Genomic DNA, 24,942 nt, shown 5'->3' with positions numbered 1-24,942 from the left:
GATAGCAGTCGGTGTCCGTATACCACATCCATATAATTGAACTTTGATAATACTAGACTATCACATAATTTGAGTCTGAGACTTGGTTCAAGATACTGTCTGATGCGATATAATACACTAAGTCTATAGAAACAGTTAGCTGCTGTAGTGCTAATGTGTTTTTCAAATCTTAGATTCTCATCGAAGATTATCCTTAAGAATAAGATTTCTAAGATATAGAATAAGATTTCTAACCTCATCAGCACATTGTATAGGTTCGTCATTTATGCATATAGAGACGGATGCCAGCTTATTTTTTATTGTTTTGACCGTGAAAGGTGTTCCAAGTATCATATATCTGGTTTTATTTGGATTGAGAACAAGAGAATTTTTTTCTGACCATACTCGTATTGAATCCAAATCTGAGTTCATCTTTTTTACTGCAATTTGTGTCTCCTGTGGACGAAAGGAGATATATAATTGCACATCATGCGCATAAATGTGATATCGACATGATTTTATACGCGTCACTATAAAACATTATTTAACACGCAAAATAACAAAAGGACATCAAAAGTGCATCCTACCATATTTTTTGAGGTATCTCTAAACACAGTGATTACATAGCGACTTGTTTTCAAAAATACCATTACAACATTAAACTTTGCTGAAAGTAAAAGAGGAAATGAAACTACAAAACATTTAAAGGTATTACTATTTAATAATAAAATCGTATCACGTAATTGACAAATACAAACTAGGATCAGTCGACTTCACGACTTCACTTTAACTCTAAAAAATTCTCATACTCCATTTATGCCGCTTGTATATTAGATATATGTGATTTATAAAATCGGAAATTTGTTATTGTATCAAAAATTACATTTTATGATAAATAACAACTTTAAACAACACTGTTAAAGGGCATTAAACAAAATGCGTTCTTCCTTGTTCTAGGAATATTGCAATATTGACCTATACAAAGGCGTAATATAAAAAACAATCCTGAATGTGGAGCATAACATCTTTACGATAAACTATTTGCACATGTAGCGGTTATACAAATTGTCGTTGCATTATTGCTTTATTGTGTAACATATAAAATATATAAAAAAAATATTTATATGTTCTTATTTAAATATTAATATTATAACTGTTTTATATAATGTATATTAAAAAATATAACAATAATCCAATATTAGGTAACTATTGATCCATCATTATATTTATGTGTTAACACATAAATTGTAACATAGAATATATATTAATGTTATATAAATAGGTTATTTATTATGACTTAGTTGCGAGACGCTTAAGGTTCACGACTTGGCATATTTTCTTATAAGTCTAATTTGTTTTGTCGTACCATTGCAGATCTTTGACCCCACATACATATAATGCAATTTAGAAATAAATCTTTATTAAGAAATTAAATATATAAAGAAATTATTAACAGTAAAAAGTATATGAAAAAGTTATTATGTGTATAAAATTGATAATATAATATACGAACTTGGGACAATAGAAATGCGTTGAATTAATATTTATCATTTATAGTTATTTACCAAATGCAATAATGCATTCCCGAATATAAAACTCATGAATACAATATGCAGTTCGTAATGCACCACCTCTTTATGTAAACTATATTAAAATATAAATAAGATATATTCCTATATGATTCTTGTTCACTTTTAAGATGCATAATTGCATATATAAACTTTGTGTTTAAAACAAAAATTGACGATTTTGTACGACGATTGAATATAAAAAAATTTACGAAGTTTACAAAGTGATAACAAAAAATATACAATAACATTGTATGTGATTTTACATAAGAAAAAAACATTTATGTGAAATAAAATTTCAAATTAAAATAACGTACATCGTTTAAACAACAGACAATACATGTGTAATATAAATCTTTCTTATTACAGTTTTAAAAACTTTGCGCAACAAATAATTTTATTTGACAACGGGGTCTTTATTTAATGACTATATAAAAAACATTGCATTTATTAACGTATTTTACTATATTCTGTATCACAGACATCAAAGTCCTTTTTTCCTGAAGATTCTTCAGTAACACTTCCACAACACACTCTAAATGAGTCTAAAGGGTGAGATTTCATTAAATTAGAATTAGAAATTCTAACTCAATCAAATTAGGTCAATGCTATTATTATTTCTGACAATCCCATCCCTTTTCATAAATATACTCTTTTTATATTTAATCAATATAAATACATACATTTCAAACACATGTAATTAAAATTCACATAAAATATATTATGAAATTGGAAGTGGTAATAAAAAAACTTAGTAGCTATAATATTAAGCTTAATATAACATTTGGCTTAAAAATAGACACGCAAATGATTATTTCCTCACCAAATTGTCTTTCACCTCCATTTAAAGTTCATTTCACGCAAGGCATTGCGTGTAAGTGTCTACACAAAATGGCGTCATTATGAAGTGGAAGAGCTGGCGGCGTCCTCTGGCGGCGGGAGAGGTGCATCTTCCTCGTAAATCATAACTAGTTTACTATATTCACGTTTTCTCTGGCGAACCTGTAAATTTTTAAATATTCTTATATTGAGATTGTTTTAAGCAATATTTAAATTAAATATTGGTCGATACGGCATGTGATTATCAATATCGAATGATTGAGCTACTACAAAATTGCACACACAAATACGCAGAGATGTCGCTTACGTGTTGTATATTATCGCATGAGAGACGAACCGAATCGTTTATGTATTGCACATTCAATTTGTATTGCTTTGAGCGTGATATAGAGTTAAATTTGGTTACTTTGCCTATCGAAATTTTTATTTGAATTGAATTGTATTTACCCAATGATGGTAGCAAACTACATTACTACTAATCGCCCACCTGGATCCTAGAGCTCTTGCCGAAGTTCTCCTCGCCAGAACTGCTGGAGCTGGTGTGCCCCTCCTCGAGCGTAAGCCGCGCAGCCACGCCCTCCAGCTGCAGGTCCAAGTACAGCTGGCCCAGCTGCTCGTTCACTAGCGTGGGCTGGAAAGGTTCCCGTTCAGTATGTTATTGTGTGCGAACACCAAATGTTTAAGCTCTTGTGAGACAATTTCATAAATGCTCATTTTAATATACGGAGAAACGGTATGCGGTTACGTGAGGCAGCCGACACTGATTAATACTTTGAAATGATTTGAATGCAGCAGGTCTTAGTAGGTTCGTGACGTCGTTTACTACATAATTAATCTAATTCACCTTTACTATTTTTTCCATAAAAACGCTTCAATATGAAAGAAATACAAAGTATAAACTCACTTGTTCTAAAGATTCTAGTCTCTTTTTATCGCAAGATAAAACTTCTTCCAAGGTCTTAGGCATAACTTGGTATTTGTATATCAGCTCTGATGTTACACACACCTGAAACAATCAAATTATAATTGCTTAAAGCAATAGCCACGAATAACATCATTAAAAACACATTGAACAACTAATCGCATTCTGGCCTCTAAAAAAACTATTTACTTAGTATTACAAAATGTACATACTACTGAATCCAGTATGATAGAAATTATTTAAGACATAAATACATTTTTATAAAAAGTATAAGGCAGTCAGTAAATAAAACTTACGTGTTCCATCCACGGCGGCTCCATTTTCCTTCTGGCTACCTTTTTCACTTGATGACTTTCATAAGGTGGAATGGCATCTATCGACCGCTTTATTAAAAAAAAATAATAAAATTATTTATGCAATAAAACTGATTAAAAGTGAAAATACATGTAAAGTACCAAAGATATTACTCCTTTATAAACATCTATAATATTTAAGTTTTATAGAAATTAAGTTAAATCAAGCTTCCATTTTTTTAAGGAATATTTTCCAAGATTTATTATGGATCTACTCTATATGGTACATAGTATATTATTATTTATACTATCGTGCCCTACATTTTCAAAAGTAAATCAGATACTTACAAACCACAAATAAAAAGAAAACGTGAGAATATATGGAAAATCCTACCTTCTTAACATCACTCTCTTCCGCGCTGCCAGATTCGCTTTTAAAGAAGTTAGAATAGAAGGAGGAATAGCTTGATTCCTCGTCAGTCTTGTCGATCGTACCGTCGCTGTTGCCGAGACGGTCTTTGCCTTTGCTTTGATTCTCTGTAGCTGCATTTGCACTCTGTTGATAAACACCCATTTAGTACCAAAAAAGCTCCTGCCTTAACACTAACATCCATTAACACAACACAAATTCTTACAACTATACATCTATCGAAGATACAACGCTGCTAAACCTTCAATGTCAACATAATTAACTTATTCACTAAATCTGTAATAACGTTTAAACAAGATACATGATAAGAAAATTACAAATTATACTTGCGTCCAGAACGTGTACCCATAACCACATCACCTTAGTGCCACCTAGACAAAACAATACATATAATATTGGGCTTTAGCGAAAGTGCATTTTATAAATCACATTTTATAAAAACAGATTTAATAAAAATTGTAAATAGTACTTCTGAAACCAATACAACACATTGTTCGAAATCCAATCCTCTTATATGCATACATGATTCTTCTATTGAAAAATACTTCCATAAGGAGCATGGTACACATAACACGTCTTAAGGTTTTACTAATTTTATGAATAATACGCTCTTAGAAAATAATTAAATCACTAACGTCTATTATCTATGGAATATTAATATTTGCAAAATCACATTTCACTCTTTGATTCAAGCATTAACAAAGCTGAGGAAAGATTTTGTGTATCAGCAAGCACATATTGCTTCACCATGGCATTTCGCCGACGTACCTTATAATGATGATAGTAATTATTATTATACATATTTAATGAATGCATGCGTAAATATCTTCACAGACAAATAATAAATTTTAGTAGCGACATTGCGGCTGTTTGTGTATTATTTGTTTATAAATAACCACAATTTATGGTTTTACATTTTTATGGTATTTTTCCCCAGAGCACACAATTACTAATATTAATATGCTACAAAAATATCTGAATTTCAAATAAACGTAAAAATATCAAAAATTCGAATCATTTTGCGAATTTTTGTTTTCAATCGTTCCTAATACGTTAATATCTTATCAATTATCATTTAACATATTCGTCAAACTAAACTATATAACTATCAAACAGAAGGAGTCTTTTACTACATCAAAGAATTCACTAAGACATATCGATGTTTATATGAGAAAAACAAATGACAAAATGGTTTACACCAAAACAACTCCGCTAGAGGAATAACAGATGAGAGTTTACAGCTACCTACAATACGAATTAAACAGCTCTAAGCCCGTGTCGTATCGGTCACATTCCATCAAAATACGTTCAAAGACATACCAGATTAGAAACGGCGGCCGACGAGTTACTTGTGCCGCTTCTTTTATCTTTTTTAGCCGCGGCCGCTAGTTGTTCCGCCCGTTTCTCTCGCCAGGCGGCTGAAGGGATCAACTTGCTCTTCGTTGGGAAAGTGAGTTTACAAGCCTGCGATGCATTGCAATTGTGAATTTCACGCTACGCACCGCTACCCACATACTATATTCCCGCTACATATAGGATTTGCAAGGAGAAGCGTTACATGCGAGTAGCCAACGAACTGTATTTATGCTGTCTAAGTCATACGATTAGTGGGTTAATGCGTATAAGGAAAATATTAATATGTCAAGTACTGGTAACACATTATTTATTTTTAGAATTAATAATGGGAACGTCATATCAAATTACCACGATAAAGTAAATAAAAATCAATTAAGTTTGAATATTCGATTCAATTTAATGATAAATGAACAGAATGCAGAATAATTCAGACACATATTTAAATATTTTAAATGGGTATTACAATTTCTATGAATGATGCAAAATTTATCAAATTTTAAACTATTGTTTTAAGCTTGCTACATATGATATGAATCCACCAAATCACGCAGGACGCACACGACTTTAAAGCACTTATAAAATGTATATAAATCAAAACCCACAGCACAACCGTAAAACGTGATATAATCACAGACACGTTCGTCAACTACCACTTCTGTAAATAGGTTGAGTGAAACGCAAGCAAAGCAAATTGTGATAACAATGGTTATAATGGATGGTGGAATGCAGCGAGTGATGAACTAGTTATTGTATACTTCTATACAACTATGTGCTCTTAGTTGGATCCCTTTCGATTGTAAATTGTCACAATATTTTCCGCAACTTATAGCTAAGCGATGATTAGAACATAATCATCACGACGTTTTTCCTTAATTATTAATTTTATGATAATTGTTTTATGGCTATAAGCGAAACCTTTTTGGCAGTGTGAAATTAAAAACATTTTATGTCAATTTTATTGTAATGGAACATAATGTATACGTCCATGTCCAATACATTGATTTATCCATCGATCATCGTTCTGAAATCCTTCTTTGATTAAAGTAAGAACAGACATTTTTATGCTGTCAGCACTTAAATATAATTACCACTAATTTATTCTCACTTAAATAAAAGGTTCTTATAATTAAGCATATGCTCAGCAAAAAAAACGTAGCATATGAAGTCAACCTTAAAATACAAATGTAATGTCTCGCTTTCCAGATGCTGTGAAGTGGTATGAAGATTGTGCCCTTATAGCTATCACATCACGCGGCGAATTATGTGAGGTTTCTTTGCAGTTTTAATCAAGCTTAAACGTTTGTTCAATTAAATACCAATGTAAGTAGTGTATAAGTTTGCTTTCCTGACAATGCTCATAGTATAGATTATAGAAATAGAATGACTTAACCATAACAAACGTAATTAATAACACAATTTCCAAGGTCTAGTTACTGACTTGAGTTATTTAATTTCATTCCACTTTATTTACTATATTGAACATTACGCCTATAGAAATAAAGTCAAAATTTGCTCGACGCTTACAACGACCATCGCGGAACTAAGCAAAATCAATCATAGCACAACTCGAACTACTCTTCCCCGTTTTTTGTTCGTCTATCAATATAAGATACATATACCCACAATTATATTGAAATGTAAAACCTCACAGAACCGCCGCGCGAGATGCGCTGCTCCAAACCTCAAAAAAAATAAATACAAGCCTCACCTCCTGATAGTTCCCGCTGGACAATCCCAGTGGGTTCATCGGCGTGTTCATACCTTGCGCCATGAAACCTTGCTGCATCGGATATTGCATTTGCGCGTTTATCGGCGAGTACATGAACGGCGATCCGTACACCGGCTGCCCGTACATAACGCAGGGCACTGGAAATTGCGTGCAATGTTTACGATACCGCTCAACTTTTACATCTTGAATGCATTCTAGAAACGCTCTGGATCATTTTAGATCATTCTAGAAACACTAAACCATTGATCATTCTAAAAACTTTGAATAATCGGCAATTTAAAACGTTCGTAAATGAGCTTATAATTAACAATCGATCTGAATTGAATTATCTGTCAGAAACGAATATCTGTGTCGTTGTCGTGTTGAATTTCCTGGAAACCTTATGCTATTATCTATATCATACAATAATAGGTTAAGAGTAATTTAAAGTTAAAATAGACAAATATCTTACTGGTGAATGGGTGATTGCTAGTGGTCGGTTCTTGGTTTGCCATTCCCGGTTGATGAGTCGTGTGCTGAGATGTAGCTGGCACATAGCAGATTGGGAACATACCTGAAGAAATATATTCATTGTATATATGATCTATTTATAAACAAATATGACAAAAAACCTTGGACCTTAAAACGATAGGTTTAAAAAATATTGAAATATAATTCATTGGAATTAGATTATTTGGTCCCTTGTCAGCCCTCTATGTGCGAATAAGGTTGAATTTTGTGTATATTGTCATAGAAATTTATTGATTTTCGTTCGTTATGTGAATACACCTCCAAATAATGCTAATAAACTTGATTTTGCTTTGCTCGTTTCTATTTTCACTGTTTTAAGTTTCTTTTGTATTGGATTGTTAAATACTAGCAGTTTTTAATGACATTAAAGTTTAAAATGAATAAAGTTTTCTTACCAGGCATCACAGCCACTGGGCTCATCAGAGACATCTGTTGGGGAATACTGACACCGAGGAAGAAAGCATTCATGTTGTTCATTGAATTAGTGGGCATGGGGGTAGATACTGGAAAAAGACATATAAAATTCATTTAATAAATATTTAGTCGACTTAATCTTCAAATCCAAATGATACAGTATACAATGGAATATGAGATGGAGTATAATACCATATTCTTTACCAAGAGTATTATTAAGAGTTGTTGAGGGATGCGCAGGCGCAGCGCTTGTGCTCTTCTTGCGTCTGGGCAACTTCGCTGTAGAGTAACGGTGTTTATAACCAGTTCCAGAATCGTCAGAATGCCTCGACGACCGCTTTAAACCGTGAGGCTGTAATAATGTAATGTTGATATTTTATTTTTATTTTTCTAGACATGTACTTGCGTCAAAATTTGTATTTACATTTTGTGACATTTGAAAAATACCAATGATCACACCTCATCAATCGAATCGCCCCTACGTTGATGTAAACGGATGGCGTCTCTACATTAAGGCAAAGGGAACAGTTTGGAATACCACCTTATTATCTTTCTTTTATCTATACTAATATTATGAAGCTGAAGAGTTTGTTTGTTTGTTTGAACGCATTAATCTCAGGAACTACTGGTCCGATTTGAAAAATTCTTTCAGTATTAGATAGCCTATTTATTGAGGAAGGGAAGTATATTTACGGGCGAAGCCGGTGCGGACCGCTAGTTCTTTATAAAGGGTTTTCAAAGTTGTTTCGTTTATAAAAAAAAAAAATTTTTCAAGCCAATTCAAGCTATTTCAATAAAAACTCACAAAATTCAACCACGCAAAATCCCACATAGCCGTAAACTTACTTGAGACTCAACAGTCGATACTCCAGCCGAAGTGGGCAAGAATGATGCGTTGCACCGGGCAAGATGTTCCTTCTTCTTTTGCCTCGATTCTTTTGATGCCTTTTTCCTGTCGTCTTTATTGGCAGTCTTTATTTCACGGTGCAGTTTCATTAGTTCCTTCTCCATCACCGCATTGTGTCTGAAATAAGTCACCGTTTATAAAACTTTGAAGACAATCATACAATTATACACACATACAATTATACCGAAAGCAAAATCCTACAATATGAAATGTTATATATGCGGAAGCGTGTTGTTTTGTTTGTCTCTCTTCACGTCGCAACGGAGAGATTTCACGATAAGACTTTTATGTCTCGAGATAAGAAGCTAGTGTGAGACAAAGGCTACTTGTTACCGCAGTGAAACATCTCATTCACATGGGAATTTTCTTTGACTACGCAGACGAAACCACACGCGGAAAGCTCCTAATTTACGTGAGATTAATGAGGGGTTAAAGATAAATAAGCAAATTTGTAATGCTAATAATATAACATACTAGCTACCCTCTCCGGCTCCGCTCTTAGTCCGCTCTTAGTCACTTACCGTATTGAAATAATATAACCTATCCTACTTTTTAAGTTGGATAATACTGCAAGTGGTGCGCAAATTTGATAAAAACGGTTGAGCAGTTTATGGATCCTTCGCGGACAAACAACGTGACACGTAATTTATATATATTAAAATAATTAACTCACTTGCTCAGCGCAGACTCAGTCAGCCTTACGGACTGATAGTAATCACCCATACTGCCAATTGGACTAGAACTGGACAAGGCGAGAGCACTAGAATCACACGAACTTGTCATTTCACCAGAATCGCCGGAGTTTTGGGCCAACGGCGACATACATTGCCTGAAAGTAATTCATTCTTAATAAACGAATATTTTATTAGATATCACAATTGTATTGATTTAAAAGACGCACAATACATTAACATTTTTAAAGAAAATAAAATCATCAAGCGGGATTCGAACCCGCGTATTTCAAATTCACAAAGACACGCGCAGACGACTCTGCTGTAAGAATCTTCAAGAATCTTTAATTTATACTTTAGTTTTTCAGTGAACAATATTTCATAATATTATGGAAAGTAATCTTATGTGAATACAGAAGTAACTGATAGTTCAATATAAACATATATTAGAAAATAGTCAGCATACCCGGAAGAATTAGTGTTTGTGTTCTTAATCTCAACTGGCCTATCAGAAGGAGAATCAGAGTTGCTCTCTTCAGAATATGGTAAATGACTGTCGAAATACCTAAAAACATACACTTTATTCATTAATTCATCATAATCATAGATGTTAAACTATTACAGAAAGTAACTTTAAATTGACTTTAAAGTATTATATACAGCCATCAGCCGAATATTTCGAAAGCAACTAAATATTTTACTGAAATGTTTAAAATCACAGATGCATTTTAACTATTCGAGCTTGTCCTTCTCGAGTCCTTTTTGTATTATCCAAAAATCATCCAAATTAATAAATCTAGAATATCACATATATCATATAATTATATCTATCAAATTTTATTTCTCATACAACATGTCTCAATAACCCTTATCAATCAAAAAGAACACGGGCAGCTTACCAAATAAAAAAGCAAATAATTTTTTTTTTTTGTATACAATAAGTTATCATTTCTATGAAGATACAAAATATAGTAAACATTCTATGAAATTTCACTTACCGTTGCAATGTTTCGTTATAATTAAGTTGATTGTAGCTTATTCTTGTCTCGGTGCTCGACTTACTGTCATTGCAGTCGTGGTGTGGGGATATACCGCCGAGCATTACTGAATCTCTCTCCTGTATTTAACACAATTATAAATTAATTATAGATATAAGAAATAAACGAATTATATACAAAAGGAGTTATCACTACATGGTATAAAACAAAGTCGCTTTCTCTGTCCCTATGTCCCTTTGTATGGTTAAATCTTTAAAACTACGCAACGGATCAATTTTTTTATAGATAGAGTGATTCAAGAGGAAGGTTTATATGTAATACCTGTATATTACAACTCCGAATGTAACGCGTGTGAAGCCGCGGGCAAAAGCCAGTTCAAATTATAAATTTAAGTATTTAATAGAATCATATATATTTATCACGAGTGTGAATGTTTATTGATAATAGATTTCAATGTTTGAATGATAAAACAAAATCTACAGTCCGATTGAAAAGAAGCCTCGAGTGCAATTGTGCCATGTACTCTCAATTGAAACTGGCTTTAGTGACCAAACGAAATGTGGTACAGACATTACATTGTATTTCCCTTCTCCCCGAATAACTCTACTATTTTGCTTCAAAGTTTTGAATACTTACATAATATCCATTATCGGGTTCCTTAATATCCAGCCACATCTCATCATCAGTCTTGGGAGCTTCTTCCATCAGACTCTCCATAAAGGAAGCTAGGTCTTGACAACGCTTTGTCATTTGTTGCTTGGCTGCCTCAGCCGGTTTCGTCAATAGCTGGAAATTTAACATTTATGTTAAAAGTACCATTTGGCTAGGTCACTTTTATAAATATAGTTTCTTTTATAAATATAAAAGGCACTTTGCATTTGACTTTCGAAATCAGTATGCGTTGGAACTTGTGTCGGTGCAATGTAACAAACAAACACAAACGTTTCTCCTTTTTTATTAATACAGACGACTATGTGGTTTTGCATTATGTCAACTTTAATTGAAAGAACAGTGATATTTTATAAGAAAATCTGCAGATGGTATTTATAAGAAATTTATACTAATTTTATTATCACACGCAATAATGTGTGCGAAATTACTAAGATGAGTTATATACAATAAACTGTGATGAGAGATATAAATAGAATAGAAAAACATAAGACACTAGACATAGTCCGGAGCTACACGTTTTCAAATAAGCGTTCCAATAGAATTTGAACATTACTGCCACAAGATAAGTTCTAAATTACAGTAAATGTTTTATACAACGACTTGTACATTTTTAAGGCGTTTTTATACTCGATTGTGAATTTAGAAGTTTCTAGTATGTTAATAACCAAAAAGAATCGACAGAAAAGTATTAAATGCTGATTAGTATCCTTACTTCATTCATAATCCTGACAATACTCTCCCTGAGTGATTGAGCTTTGTTCTTTTCTTCTTCAGAGAATTTAATGGTTTTATCCATATCTGCCGATTGGAACACATCTGGATTTGAAGGTCCCTAGAAATAAAACAAACTGTTATACAAGTATAACTAATAAATTATATTTTGTTCCATATATATCTGTAAAAAATTTCTGTTTATGATCCGGTTAGCATAATCCACATATTTATGTATTATTGAATGATTAATTGTTTCCAAATTAGTACAACATTTAATAAATCGACTTACTTCAATTAACAAATGCTTTCCAATAACGAATTCGAGTTTCCTCGACCATGGATTTATGAATGAAGTCCACTCCGTCTCTAATTTAACATAGTCGCCATTTTGCGCCATCATCCTGCGAAAACAAATTTCAGTTGCAAACCCGTCCCGGCGTATACTTGCCAACGATTAGGAAAGACAAAGCATAACTACTTAATCGTTACCAAAAAAAGAAATTAACCGGGAAAAACAAGGCGGCACGCAAATCGGTGGAATTAACATGCAGTTAAAACTAGTTTTTTCCATTAAAATGCATGAGAAATGATGCGGTTAATGTGTGTGTTATATAATAAGAATGCCATTGAACATAATTGAATGACAGACGTGTGTTTTGTATGTGAGTAGCAAAACGTGACTAAAGATACTTTTGGAACTTACCTCGTGATTAGGTCGGGGTACTTAAATATCACAGATTTGTCTGAAAAAGCTGCTCAAAGAAGCTAATCTCAACATACCCTATATAATTTATAGCCTATAACTAAAGCTCATCAATTTAAAAAAAATCTATTGTACAGTAAGATAAATTAACAAAGTACAAATCATTCGCATTAAAATATACATGTAACATATCAAAACAATTTTTAAGTTGAAACTCGCGGCACTGTTATAATATAACGACTAATATTACAATTTGGTTCAAAGAAAAGGATTTCTCTTGAATAAATAAAAAAAAATAAAATAGCACGACATTTAAATTAATTATAAATGTATGATTATGGCTGAAGTATTAAAATTCCTACACTTAATACAATTTATAATTTTGAAAAAAAAAATTCTAGTACCAACATTTGAAACCACTGTTTGAAAGTATCTGACGGTTGTATGATCGTTAAATCGTTACACAAAAGAAGTGATACTGATTTAAAGTGTCGTTCATTATCAATTTCTGAATCAATGAGAAAATGCATTAAATCGAGCATACAGCAACAATTCAACTAGTCGCAATTATTGAAGAAAACTCAACACACTACAAAGTCTCAGTGATAGATAAATGACATGTTTAGAATATATGTATATTACCATGTACAATGAAACAAATGCGCAGTTAATTCAAAAATGTTATAGGCGAACTTTGTAATTATTGTTATATGACTTACCTATAGGGTTTAGACCGTGGTACTCCACCCTCTTTCACAATAGTTTCATAGACTTGTCGCAAATACGCCAAGTCATGAGGATGGTATAGATGTAGGGCATCTTTATTCATGATATCCTGTGGCGAATAGCCTAGATAGGGCACAGACTCTGGGTCGATATACTTAATGTCACCGTTGGCTGCGTGCCTTATTACGAATGGTACAGCTTTCAATACTAATTCGTTGGGTGCTAAAAATAAAAATTGTTGGAGTAATACTAATCAAATTTCCATTAAGAATAGATTTTAGTGAAGATACCAAAGAAAATATCAAAATAGCTTACATTTAAACGCTGAAAAGAACGGCGTGGCTTGCACGAGTAGGTATATAACCTCACCCTCCTCATCGCAAATATTTCTAAAGGACAATTTCAACAGGAACGGCATGAACGTAACCACGCGATCCTTTATCCCGAAGCCTGACGTCAAACCTCTGTATCTTCGTATACGACACACCATTGTTGTCACTGTGTTACCTTTTGATAAACAAACAAACTTTATTGTTTCTTCTTTCACGAAAGATTGTTATAGACATTACAACATAATTATCGCATAAGACGTTTACAAAATGACAGCTTCGGGTGCACAAGCCACATTCATATAAATTGTGATTCTATAAATTTAAGCGGTAACAATATGTAACGGTCGACCTACTTACCTTTAATTTAAATAATGCATTCACCCTTGTGTATAACATCAATTTTGATACGCTGTTATGAAATTCTTATATATATATATATATATATATATATATATATATATATATATATATATATATATATATATATATATATATATATATATATATATATATATATATATATATATATATATTTACGAGCAAAAGAAAATAAATACACAAAACAAGCAATCAAGACTTTCAAATTTATAAAAGGAAACATAAATCTGAAATAAGGTACAAAAAGGAGTGAATGCCAGTAGGGATAACGTTTAAACATGTTTTAAAATAACTTTATTAAGCAAGTAAGCTCTTAGCGCAATCAGCTCGAATTAAAAAAACCTCGTGTATGTAAAGAAACTCGGTCATTTTCCAATATTAATTTTATTTTTTTGTCATTAATACTAATATACAAAACTAGCATTCACTTAACTCATCCATGTGCCAACCAGATAGAACTTTCGTTAATAAGGCATATCTATATAATTCATCCAAATAATTAATTATGTTAAATATTTCCTGATCTCTATTAATTTCTGCTAGGACATTCTAATGCATGATTATAAAGAATTATATACGTACAACGGTTATAAGATAAATTTAAAAGTAAGTGTAATCCATCTCATATACATAAACTTAGTCTGACCATAAATACTGCTACAATTAAAAAACAATAATATTACATTTAAACTAAGATATGTCTTTCTTAGATGAACATTAATTGGGTATTCTCATGTTCTCGCCACTCGGTAAAATATATCAGAAAATATATCAGTGATAATAAGATGGAATAGGGTGATAATGAGAATCAAATTTCTGTGATAGCATAACACAAAGCAGGTTAGGAGCAAAATGTAATAATTTTAAAAATCGTATGTCGAATGTGCACCGGGCTATTGTAAGAAAAAACTTCATCGCTCGAATCGATCGATTTCGATCGCTCGAAAGCTCGTCCATACGGGAATTGTACGAATAAATCGATCAAAGTAAAAGTAGCAGTCGAAGGAATCTTGTCCAAAAGGAATTTCATCTCGGGAAAGGATTATAGCAACTAGAATATTGTCGAGTATCTTAAAATATGACTTATTATTTAGTGCCTATAAAAACCACTCGGGTTAAGTAATTATTTTAAAATGAATGGGACGCATACAAAATTCAACTCATTAAACGGTACGTAAAGAAACCTTATAGAAAGTAGAATGAACGAGTTTTTGCTCAAAGCTCTAAGGAAATTTCCCAACTAGTCAGAAGAGAACGTCGTGGACGCTAGCCGACTTCTGTAATGGTATGGTGGGGCGTAAGTATGATATGAATGCGCTTCTTACATTTAAATAAACTAACTCAGATAACAATTTACAATTTATTATGCAATAGAAAAAAAAATGTATTTCCTTGTAACATTATCTATAGCAAGACTAAGTATTTTATTCTTGTGTATCGAATTGTCACATAGTAACATACGAATTATGAATAACACATATGCACGGTACAACTAAACAGAATGTCCATCACACAACAAATAAACTTGCAAACATGAGCCAGTCGAGGGACCCGATCGATTAAATTACGTTAAATACATTGTTGAACTGCGAAGGCGTCGACTACCTCACTTAAACTAGTAGCTATTGACACAACAATTTATGTGAACACAAACACAACATAAAACAGACAAAAAATTAACCATACATTATATATCTTGTCTTGACTTCGTTCGCACTACAAAGTTTTGGAATTCGTGGATTTTCGAAGCGTCTTGTCTCTTCCTTATGGGGTATAAGAAAATCTAATATTTCATTTTTTAAGTCCCACTTTTTTTTTAATAAAATGTAGTTATAAGTTGAACCTAACATAGGCTTAGCATTGGCCAGTCATTGACGCACACATAAACAGACAATTAGACAAACAGAAAAACATATTAACTACTGTTCCTGGGTCTACATAACATCCACATTACATAGTAATAACTTTTCAAAAAAATATTTAATGTACAGAAATGGTCTGGTTACTGTTTTATTATATGTATGATTTAACTGCGTTTAGCCTTATACATTATAAGTAATGTATATCGTGATTTATATTGACGTTGACAGTTACAGAGACATTTTGATTTTTTTTTTTATGCTATCTACAAAAAGTATTAGAAATAAATTATCACAATGATCATTACTCGTCATAATATCGATCGAAATCTAAGAAAGCAAGGAATGAATCTGCAACTATGCAACAAAAGTTTACACATCAAGTATCCATTTAAAGCATAATATATTAAATAATCGCCAACAAACACACGCAACCACGATACAAATCACTAATGTAATCACAGCGCAACACATGAACAATTTCAAATAAACGTGTCTCAATAGATACATGCAGTGGCCATACACCAAGAGCAGAACAATCGTATTGGCACAATGGATTGTCAAAGAGGTATTACCTTTCTTTTGCGTACCATTAACTGGCTTTGGGGCCGCTAGACCGTTCGTTATTAGCGATGCGAACGTGTTCCGGTCCTGCGAAATCACATCAAACAATTATTTCTATGGAGTTCATGACATCAATAGTGGCGTGAGGTACCTACTTGTGGATGTAGGAAACTCGGAATGTTATAACCATTTTGGGGGATTTCCCGATTTTTTAGAAATTTTATATTTATATTTTGCATTTATACAGGATTACTGTAATGGCATTTATCTTCATTGCAAGAATCCGATTGCGTATTTGACCATCCACAAGTATTCCAACGCACCATAGGAGATTTCACGTAAATTATATCATTTATAGACGATTATATAACATTACAATAGCCTACGCATTCCAATCAGAACATGTTATAAAATCGAGATGGTACAAAACAACAAACATTCTTGAAATATATTGAATGCATTTCAACTCTGTCAAAGTGCTTCAATGGAAAAAGTTGATTGCCTTTGCAAAAACAAATATGTACGTTAAAAATGCAATTGTTTTAACTATAACTATCAATTGATTGTATTACAATAATTCATTTCACTGAACCGAAACCATTTTATCAACGAAAGCTTTTCAATTACGTAAAAACAGCAATGTAATATTTACTTCACTAATACATCTCATTGCCATGTCGAAAAGAAATTAACAGAAACGTGATAATAATTCTCGTTAAGAAAACAATACGGCAGCACGAGCCAACTTCACAAAACGTGACACTGGAGGAGGTCGACAGAATTCCCTTTCAAAACATTTCATGTGAATCTGACGTACTATTTGCAACCGCTGTCTGGGTATTAACGATTTTAGCTGAATTCTACATGTACATAGCAATGATTGTTTTTCCCATCTAAACGTTCAGGTGTCAGAGTATGTAGTTATTCGAGTTCCATGAAACAGTTTTATTTACTTTTTTCAATATAGTTTTTCTTCTGTTATTGATAACAATTAATCTATAGATGGAGGATTATATTTCCAGAACATTTTCAACGATATCAAGAAAATATGTTGTAACATACACACAACACATGTATCTGCCATAAACAGTGTGATATTAAAAGAAAATGTACAAATATAATTCAATATCTTGATTTAAGGCAGTACTGCATTGCCACAATTTTGCCAATTCCCTGTAGTGAATACGTTTGCTCGCGTCCAAAAAGTTTTGATTAGCCCAAAACGTAATATCAAATAAGGCGCGGATAAAATATATTACTATTTATGTCTTATTCAAAGAAAACTTACCCTCGCATGAACGAAGTCGATAAACGATCTCCCAATCCACATATCCTTCGGAAAGCCCAGGGTGTTAGTGAGAGACGATGTCGTGTACATCACTATTCCATCTTGCATCGAGATCACACAAGAGAATCCGTCCTGTGACGATAAAACATAATATCACCAAAATAATAATATAATTCACAATATTAGTACGTAATTTAAAGATGTATTATCCACAGATATAACAGATGTATATTATAAATGCGAAAGTTTGTAAGGATGTATGGAAGTTTGTTGTACTTACACGAGTAAACGACTCAACGGATTTTGATGATACTTAGCAGAGACCTATCTTGTGCATAATAATGCATAATACACATTAAATTAATGCATTTATTAGGAAGCAATACTTTTTTCAAGTTGCGTATATTTTTAAATAACAATGTGAGAGAAACAGAATTATAAAAAATACATTTTATATGACTTCTTTTCGATAATAATAAACTTACGGCAATATTCGGTAAAGTTCTGTTGGGCGTATTGACGGGGAAGTTACACGTGCTTGCCTAAAACAAAAGAAAACTCTCATAAATACAATCGCTGTAGAGCTCAAAAAGGGAAAACAAATCAGTACTTCATTAAAAAAGACAAAAAATAATAAATGAACGAAGAAACGAATTTTCTCAATTTTCACCCAACTGGAAAGTATCGCAATGTTTTTCAGTGTCAAACTTCTTAACAATGTACATGATTACAAAACAGCTTAATTGAGTTCGCTTGTAAGGTATCTTTACGTCCAATTCTTAGTCTTCATTGCGTACAATGAAAACTGTAAGAATTAAAACTGTAAATCGTAATTTACAGTGACTTAATTGTCAATATTTTCATAGGTATATCAATACTTTGGCGCTATATAGCATCAACGAGTCAAAATGAAGGATTTTAAAAGGTAAATGTCTAGTGTCTGTCAGTTCGGTCTAATTCCAATTATTTCTTGTTCCTTTATAAATGGCTTAACACAACCATAAACCATCTTCCCTGCGTCTGAACAAAGATATCAATAAATAAACAATATCATCAGTCCTCACCTTATCCTTAACGCTGCTTCTATCCGGAGTGGATATGTCCATACTCTCGACGCAGGTCGCCTCAGCCGGCTGCGCGGGCGAGCTGGCGGCTGCGCGACAATATATCAGACTAAAGCTAGCGTACAACTAACACTTGCGAAGTTTACAGAGGAAAATCGTGTTTGTTTTGTGAATTAATGCTAACAATTTGAAAATTCAATGTAGGTAAAAACGCGCTACAATAGATCCTGCAAGGATTTTGATTAAATTTACTTTAGTCTAGAAATTCCTTAATGCTTAAAATAATATTAACATACGTTAATATTTATGATATAAAAGTATATTATGTAGTGGAGCCATCCCAAAAATAATTACCAACCACAATTATCACAAAAAAGACGGTAAGAAAAATTACAATGGTAACCCTGGTTGTGTGAGTAGTGTCCTCCATACGTGTACATAAAATTTTACCTACCAATTATCTCAGTTTTTATTATAATTGAATCACTTCAACGTTAAAAACTTATATATACCAAACAATATTTTATTAAATATCTTCAATTGTTTCATTATTTAAACTATTTATTTAGCCAGCTGGGTCAATCCCACATTCGATTCATTGTGAGTTTTTGTCCTATTCTTGTTGAATTTTGTGACGACAAAAATTTAAAAATCGCACACGATCTATAAAACCCCGTGTATCGAGTAACTCACCATCAACACATTCTTCCTCCACCGGCTTCACCTCAGGCTCGGGCTCGGGAGGGCTTGGCTCCTCCTCCTGCACCTCGAGGGTTTCTTCCGGTTGCTTCTTCTTTTTCTTAACTTTACAGCGGATCTCCACTGGCGGCTGGCTGACATTGTTGCTGCTGTGTAAGTTAATGACATTTAGTATCGCATACTTGCGGAAATGTTAGAGTATCATATTTTATAGCGAATATTTATTTCAACGTTGCTCAGTTGTAAATGGCTAAAACGATAAAAAATTTAAAGACATAGTACCTACCCATTTCAAAACGCATAATAGGAGTACGATATTCCTGACCAACCTGACGTCTATGCCAGACGTATATGAAAGAGAGGAAAGCACTTTATATTTGTTTCTTTCTAGATATTTGAAAATATCATTTTTAAGAAATAATTGTAGAATAATGTCACGATTTGATAAAATTTTGTTTAAGTTTAGTTCCAAACTGATCCAAATGAATTTTGGTTTAGATATCCTAAGAAGAAGACCCAGAAAAAGAAAGGAACGGGAACCACAGCGATAAAAACCCACAGCACGGTCTAACCTCCTTGCCAAAGCACCCATAGTACGAGCAATCCGCATTGTTATTTGTTAATGAAGCGCACGAAAGAACTGACCTATTTCATTGTCCCGCGAGTGAATTCGCAAGGGTGTTATTATATTTAAGCTGTTATAGTTAGAAAATATATTTTAGTTAATCATGTATCTAGTATTTAAGTTAGTCAAGTTTGTTGTAAATTTTTTTTTTTTTTTGTATTACTGTCGCATTGGGCTTGTACTGTTATGGCAAGTATTTAAAAAAAAAAAAAAAAAACGCGGTGACAGTTATAAACATTCTCTAAGAAAAGTTTATTCTCTACAAGAACGGAAGAATGGATTTTAATGGCAGTCCATTAATTAAGACTTGTCGTCATTTGGAGATCCTACTATTTAAACAAATGACCAAAAATTTTGACTATAACAAAATTATCACGACGGGCTGACCCGGGGCAAACACCAAATAATCGACACAAACAAGTGTTTGTATTCATAATATTCGAACATATCAAAAGATGTGTTTGTAAACACAGTCTTAATTCGCGACATACTTATAATATAGGTATTCTATTCGCGAGTTCTGGTAAACATCCTTATCTCGAATGGATTGTATTTATTCTTCAATATTCAACTGAGACCCAACAAACAACCCCAAGTATAGATACTGTAGCTAACAGATGTTGAGAAAACGTGATGTGAAAAAAGCCTTCGGCTATGTATTGAATTCACTATCATACTTACTGGGTACGATTCGCCACGGGCACTAAATGAGCGCAAGTATCAGGCTTATATAAATGTTATATATTATTGTTTATATGCATTTAATTTAAAAACATAGAATCAATACCTGTAATACATGTAACGGTGCCACCAATGTAGTCAAAAAAAATTTAAATTTTTAACTTAATTTACGCTAACTAGCTACAGTCGAGGTAAAATATTCGTCGTGATATAATAAAAACATCTTAAGAGTATAATTCTGTATCTCAAAACCGATAATCCTTTAATCCAATTATGTTAAATGTTAAATCCGAATGTACTACAGACTCTGTTCTTATATAAGGTACGTGACGCGTCGTCGTTTTTCCATTAAATGTAAAACGGTTCTTATTAAAACGTCACAGACCCTTCACACGCAGGTCGCAGAGTAACCCAGGCGCGGAGAGCAGGACACTAAATCGGTCACATGTTTTGAAGCGCTACGACCAGCGCTAACTTTGTTTTCACGTGTCAAATGAAGTAACAAAGTACTCACGTTGTTCGAACATTAGAGGCAGATGACATTAAAAGTATTCCAAGCGGCCATTTTTTGTTAAACTTTCTGTATTTGTGATATATTAATTACAATCATTATAATATAAACTTTCGAATTATATCTATACGAGAACGTGATTGCGAACTGCGATCGCGAGGTTATATATCCCATAGCAAAGTCGAAACAAATCTCATGTTTACTAAGTTGAAGCGTATACTTGTTATGATATATTCAGAATTATAACAAGACGATTTTGAATATAATTTTACGCTATACAAGAAAAATATGAGCAGGATAAAATCAGGACGCTATAACGGGATCCAACTAGGAAAAATATCGTTAATGACATTCATGCGTCAAATGTTTTTTTAAATACGATTCACTAAGAAACAATTTTTACATAATATCATTACTGTTTATTTTACTTGATTCGTATAAACGAAAGTTCCATATTGCTTAAATTAGACTGATTATTTCAGATTTGTTTAAATTACCAGCTATGACGTCGCAAATTATGTCGATCGTATAGCAGGTAGATAGCTTAGTGACAACAATTTCTATTTAATAATTCTTAATTGATTACAATAAGAAAAAAACCTTGTCCTGTCCTCAAAGTAGCTTCTGTCGTTAAAGCACCACAATATCTTAGCACTTCCCTAATAGATATAATATTTTATTAACATGTAAATAATAAATCAAATAAAAAAAATGTCGTACCTGTATCCAGATGTGGATGGCTTACCGCCATATCCACTACTCCCGCTTGAATGGCTCCCAGAATGCGTAGAGTGTGAACTTCGGCTGAAAAAGTTTATAAATGTTATTATGTAAACCAACCAAATCGACCTAACACTGATATAACTTTTCTAAATTATCTGGAAAGTTTTGTTTTTTATTTGCACACAGACTGTTACATACTATTGGCAACATTCTGCTTACCTTGTAGCATTACTTCACTCATATTTAGATAAAAGCTTTTACAAGTACTTTAAAGAATGTGCCGATCATTTAACATTAATAATAAATATGACAAATTTCCGAATATACATGTACTACATGTTAAATACTTACTCATCAAATTGTTTATAAACACTAAATTAAAGCAATATAATGTGACTATGTCATTATTATTCTTTTCACTTTAAAAAATCTGATGACTCATTGTAATTTAATAAACCAATGTCACCTGCTTTTATTATTTATATGATATTGATCTTTCGCATTGCTTCTTAAAACCAATTTTAATAAAAAAAACATTAACAATATCTTAATGATATGGGTTATATATCAAAAGTAGTTTAAGTATAGTTATATAGTTAAGAAAAAAGAGTTCCAGGCAGATTACCATGATTGCCTAGATTGACCTGCATTTACCTTCAGAGACTCTTTAAGATAATAAAAAACAATGGAGTACTACTAACCTTCTTGCTTGACTGTTGCTACAACTATTGGAATATGCTGAATCTGAAATTTTCGCATTGGTCTCGGAATCATCCAGATTATCCATATTTATGTTGGTATTACTTGCTGTTCCTGTGATCATTCATAAATTATTAAAAGATAGTGGTAATATTATGTTATTATAAGCAAATAGAGACATCTTCACATACAAACACACATTTGTGTAATTCGCAATGAGATTAATTAATATTTAAGAATAGTGATTTTCATTATGAAGTTATATAGAATAGAGAGAATATGAACAGACATAATCAATCAATATTTAGTGTATAATTAGTGCAGAGAAAGGAAGTATTTTATAAATAATTTCGCATTGCTTTAAATCAATGAAGAAAATTCCAACATCAGTAACTGCATATTTATTTTGGAAAAGAATGTGAACCAGGAGACTCACTAAGTGTATTAAAACACTTGCATGAAATTTGTTAATATTTTTAAGTAAATAATAATTTTTTGCTCTATGGAAAATTCCATGAGCTTCACAACCTTGACTTAGTAGATATTTATTTTTATATGTATTTTAATTCTAATTAATCTCAAAGAAACTAAGAAATTGCCATTATTTACCTAACACTAATTGGTATATAATTATGTATCATAAAATTCAGAAAAAAATATCATATAGAGATGAGGCAAGTCACTTATAGCTTAATATTCTATAAAGAATATAGTAATGGGTGATAAAAAACCCAGTATTTACTCCAACAAATTATCAACTACTTATAGATAGATAATATCTCTCCAGGATGTCATTAAGCAGGTTTCAGATTTCGTCAATAAATTTTTTCAATTTTTTTTTCAAATTCAAAAAAACATGTGGTTTTAAAACTGGGTGATACATTTGCTAATAATATTTTATCAGAGTCAGACCTTTCTAAGTATCAATTAGGAAAACAGATGAAAAATCCACTTCAAACCGTGAACAATATCATACTAGTTCACTTTTAAGGAATAGTGTCTTATACTGTTATCTGTTCAAGAATGTGAACCATTTATTTTAAATACAGACAAGTTACTATAAATTCGCTAGAGCATATTGAGTAAAACTGAATACCAATCAATGTAAATCTTTTAGTGTTAACTATAAAAAAATCCTTCGCAAACAAATGGCATAGCAACATATTGATTGAGCAGAATGAAATAAAAAAGAATTTAATATTCAGGATAAATCCGGGTCCTCACCCAAATCATAACTTGTAAAATTATATAAATTAGGTTTTAGCGCACCTGCATTATCTGAATGTCTTCAATACCTATGATACAAAATATATTCCTACATTATGAGGTATAATTCACCTTAAGAAAGGAAAATGGGATCAATATGTCTATTACCTAGATGTTATAATATAAGCAATTTTAATATAAAACCCAATAATTACCTTCACTCATATTGAATGCCATCTTTGTAGTTGGTATGAATATTACAAAATATCTGATTAAGTCTCTAAGCACAATAAATTTATGATTATCACTTTATTCATGTACATTGTCATTAGATTTAATTTAGGATAATTTGTACGACTTATCTGAATATATTCAAAATAAGAAGGTTTTATTGTTTTGTTTTTTTTTTTACTTGACACTTCACTATTACTTTTTTTATTGTATATAGGTATTTATGTGTATTTTAAAAGCACAACTTGTATAAAATCTTCATAAATTGCGTGTATATAGCTAATTATTTAAAATCAGCTTCTTAAACATTCATCTCAATCTAAATTTAAATATTTTTCGTTTTTTAAACAAAATCAATCCAGAAATTGAAGTCACGAATAAATGTTTTAACTTTTTAGGAGATAATGCCTACGTTATGATTCGTTAGTCGGTTCTAACTTCTTGTCTGATGTATCGAATGAGGCTTAATCGAATAATCGGTAGTGATGTGCGTAACTTTAGTGGGTACCATATTTTAAAATAATAATAACGTTTTGTTGAAAATAAAACATACTTAAGGCTATTGGAATATAATGAAATGGGTAACCCTTATGTATGTCCAAACAAATTTGTAATTATTATGATATTTATTATTCATTATCCTACAAATT

At 32.0% G+C, this 24,942-nt stretch overlaps 1 protein-coding gene across 5 annotated transcripts; it reads right to left on the bottom strand.

Moving 5' to 3' along the window:
- Positions 1-680: 680 nt before the first annotated feature.
- On the bottom strand, positions 681-24,721 carry LOC119835778 (period circadian protein). Of its 5 annotated transcripts, none has more exons than XM_038360763.1 (27): positions 24,277-24,721; positions 22,858-22,969; positions 22,154-22,237; positions 19,611-19,765; positions 18,918-19,006; positions 18,339-18,395; positions 17,854-17,985; positions 16,577-16,652; positions 13,748-13,939; positions 13,426-13,654; positions 12,293-12,404; positions 12,002-12,121; positions 11,254-11,403; positions 10,618-10,736; positions 10,086-10,184; positions 9,622-9,777; positions 8,888-9,065; positions 8,234-8,393; positions 8,023-8,130; positions 7,569-7,670; positions 7,097-7,254; positions 5,353-5,496; positions 3,997-4,158; positions 3,606-3,692; positions 3,292-3,393; positions 2,875-3,018; positions 681-2,549 (listed from the first exon to the last, which is right to left on the bottom strand). In XM_038360763.1, exons 1-27 carry the CDS (start codon positions 24,296-24,298, stop codon positions 2,448-2,450), a joined length of 3,351 nt encoding a protein of 1,116 aa, XP_038216691.1. In that variant the 5' UTR covers positions 24,299-24,721; the 3' UTR covers positions 681-2,447. The 5 variants fall into 5 exon arrangements, with proteins under 5 accessions (XP_038216691.1, XP_038216693.1, XP_038216694.1 ...); XM_038360765.1 differs by having other exon boundaries at positions 8,246-8,393; XM_038360766.1 differs by having other exon boundaries at positions 16,592-16,652.
- Positions 24,722-24,942: the final 221 nt, after the last annotated feature.

The sequence above is a fragment of the Zerene cesonia genome, chromosome Z (assembly GCF_012273895.1).
Source record: "Zerene cesonia ecotype Mississippi chromosome Z, Zerene_cesonia_1.1, whole genome shotgun sequence".
Taxonomy (NCBI): domain Eukaryota; kingdom Metazoa; phylum Arthropoda; class Insecta; order Lepidoptera; family Pieridae; genus Zerene; species Zerene cesonia.
Note: the sequence above shows the minus strand (reverse complement) of the source record. Positions and strands in the feature narration are given on the sequence as shown.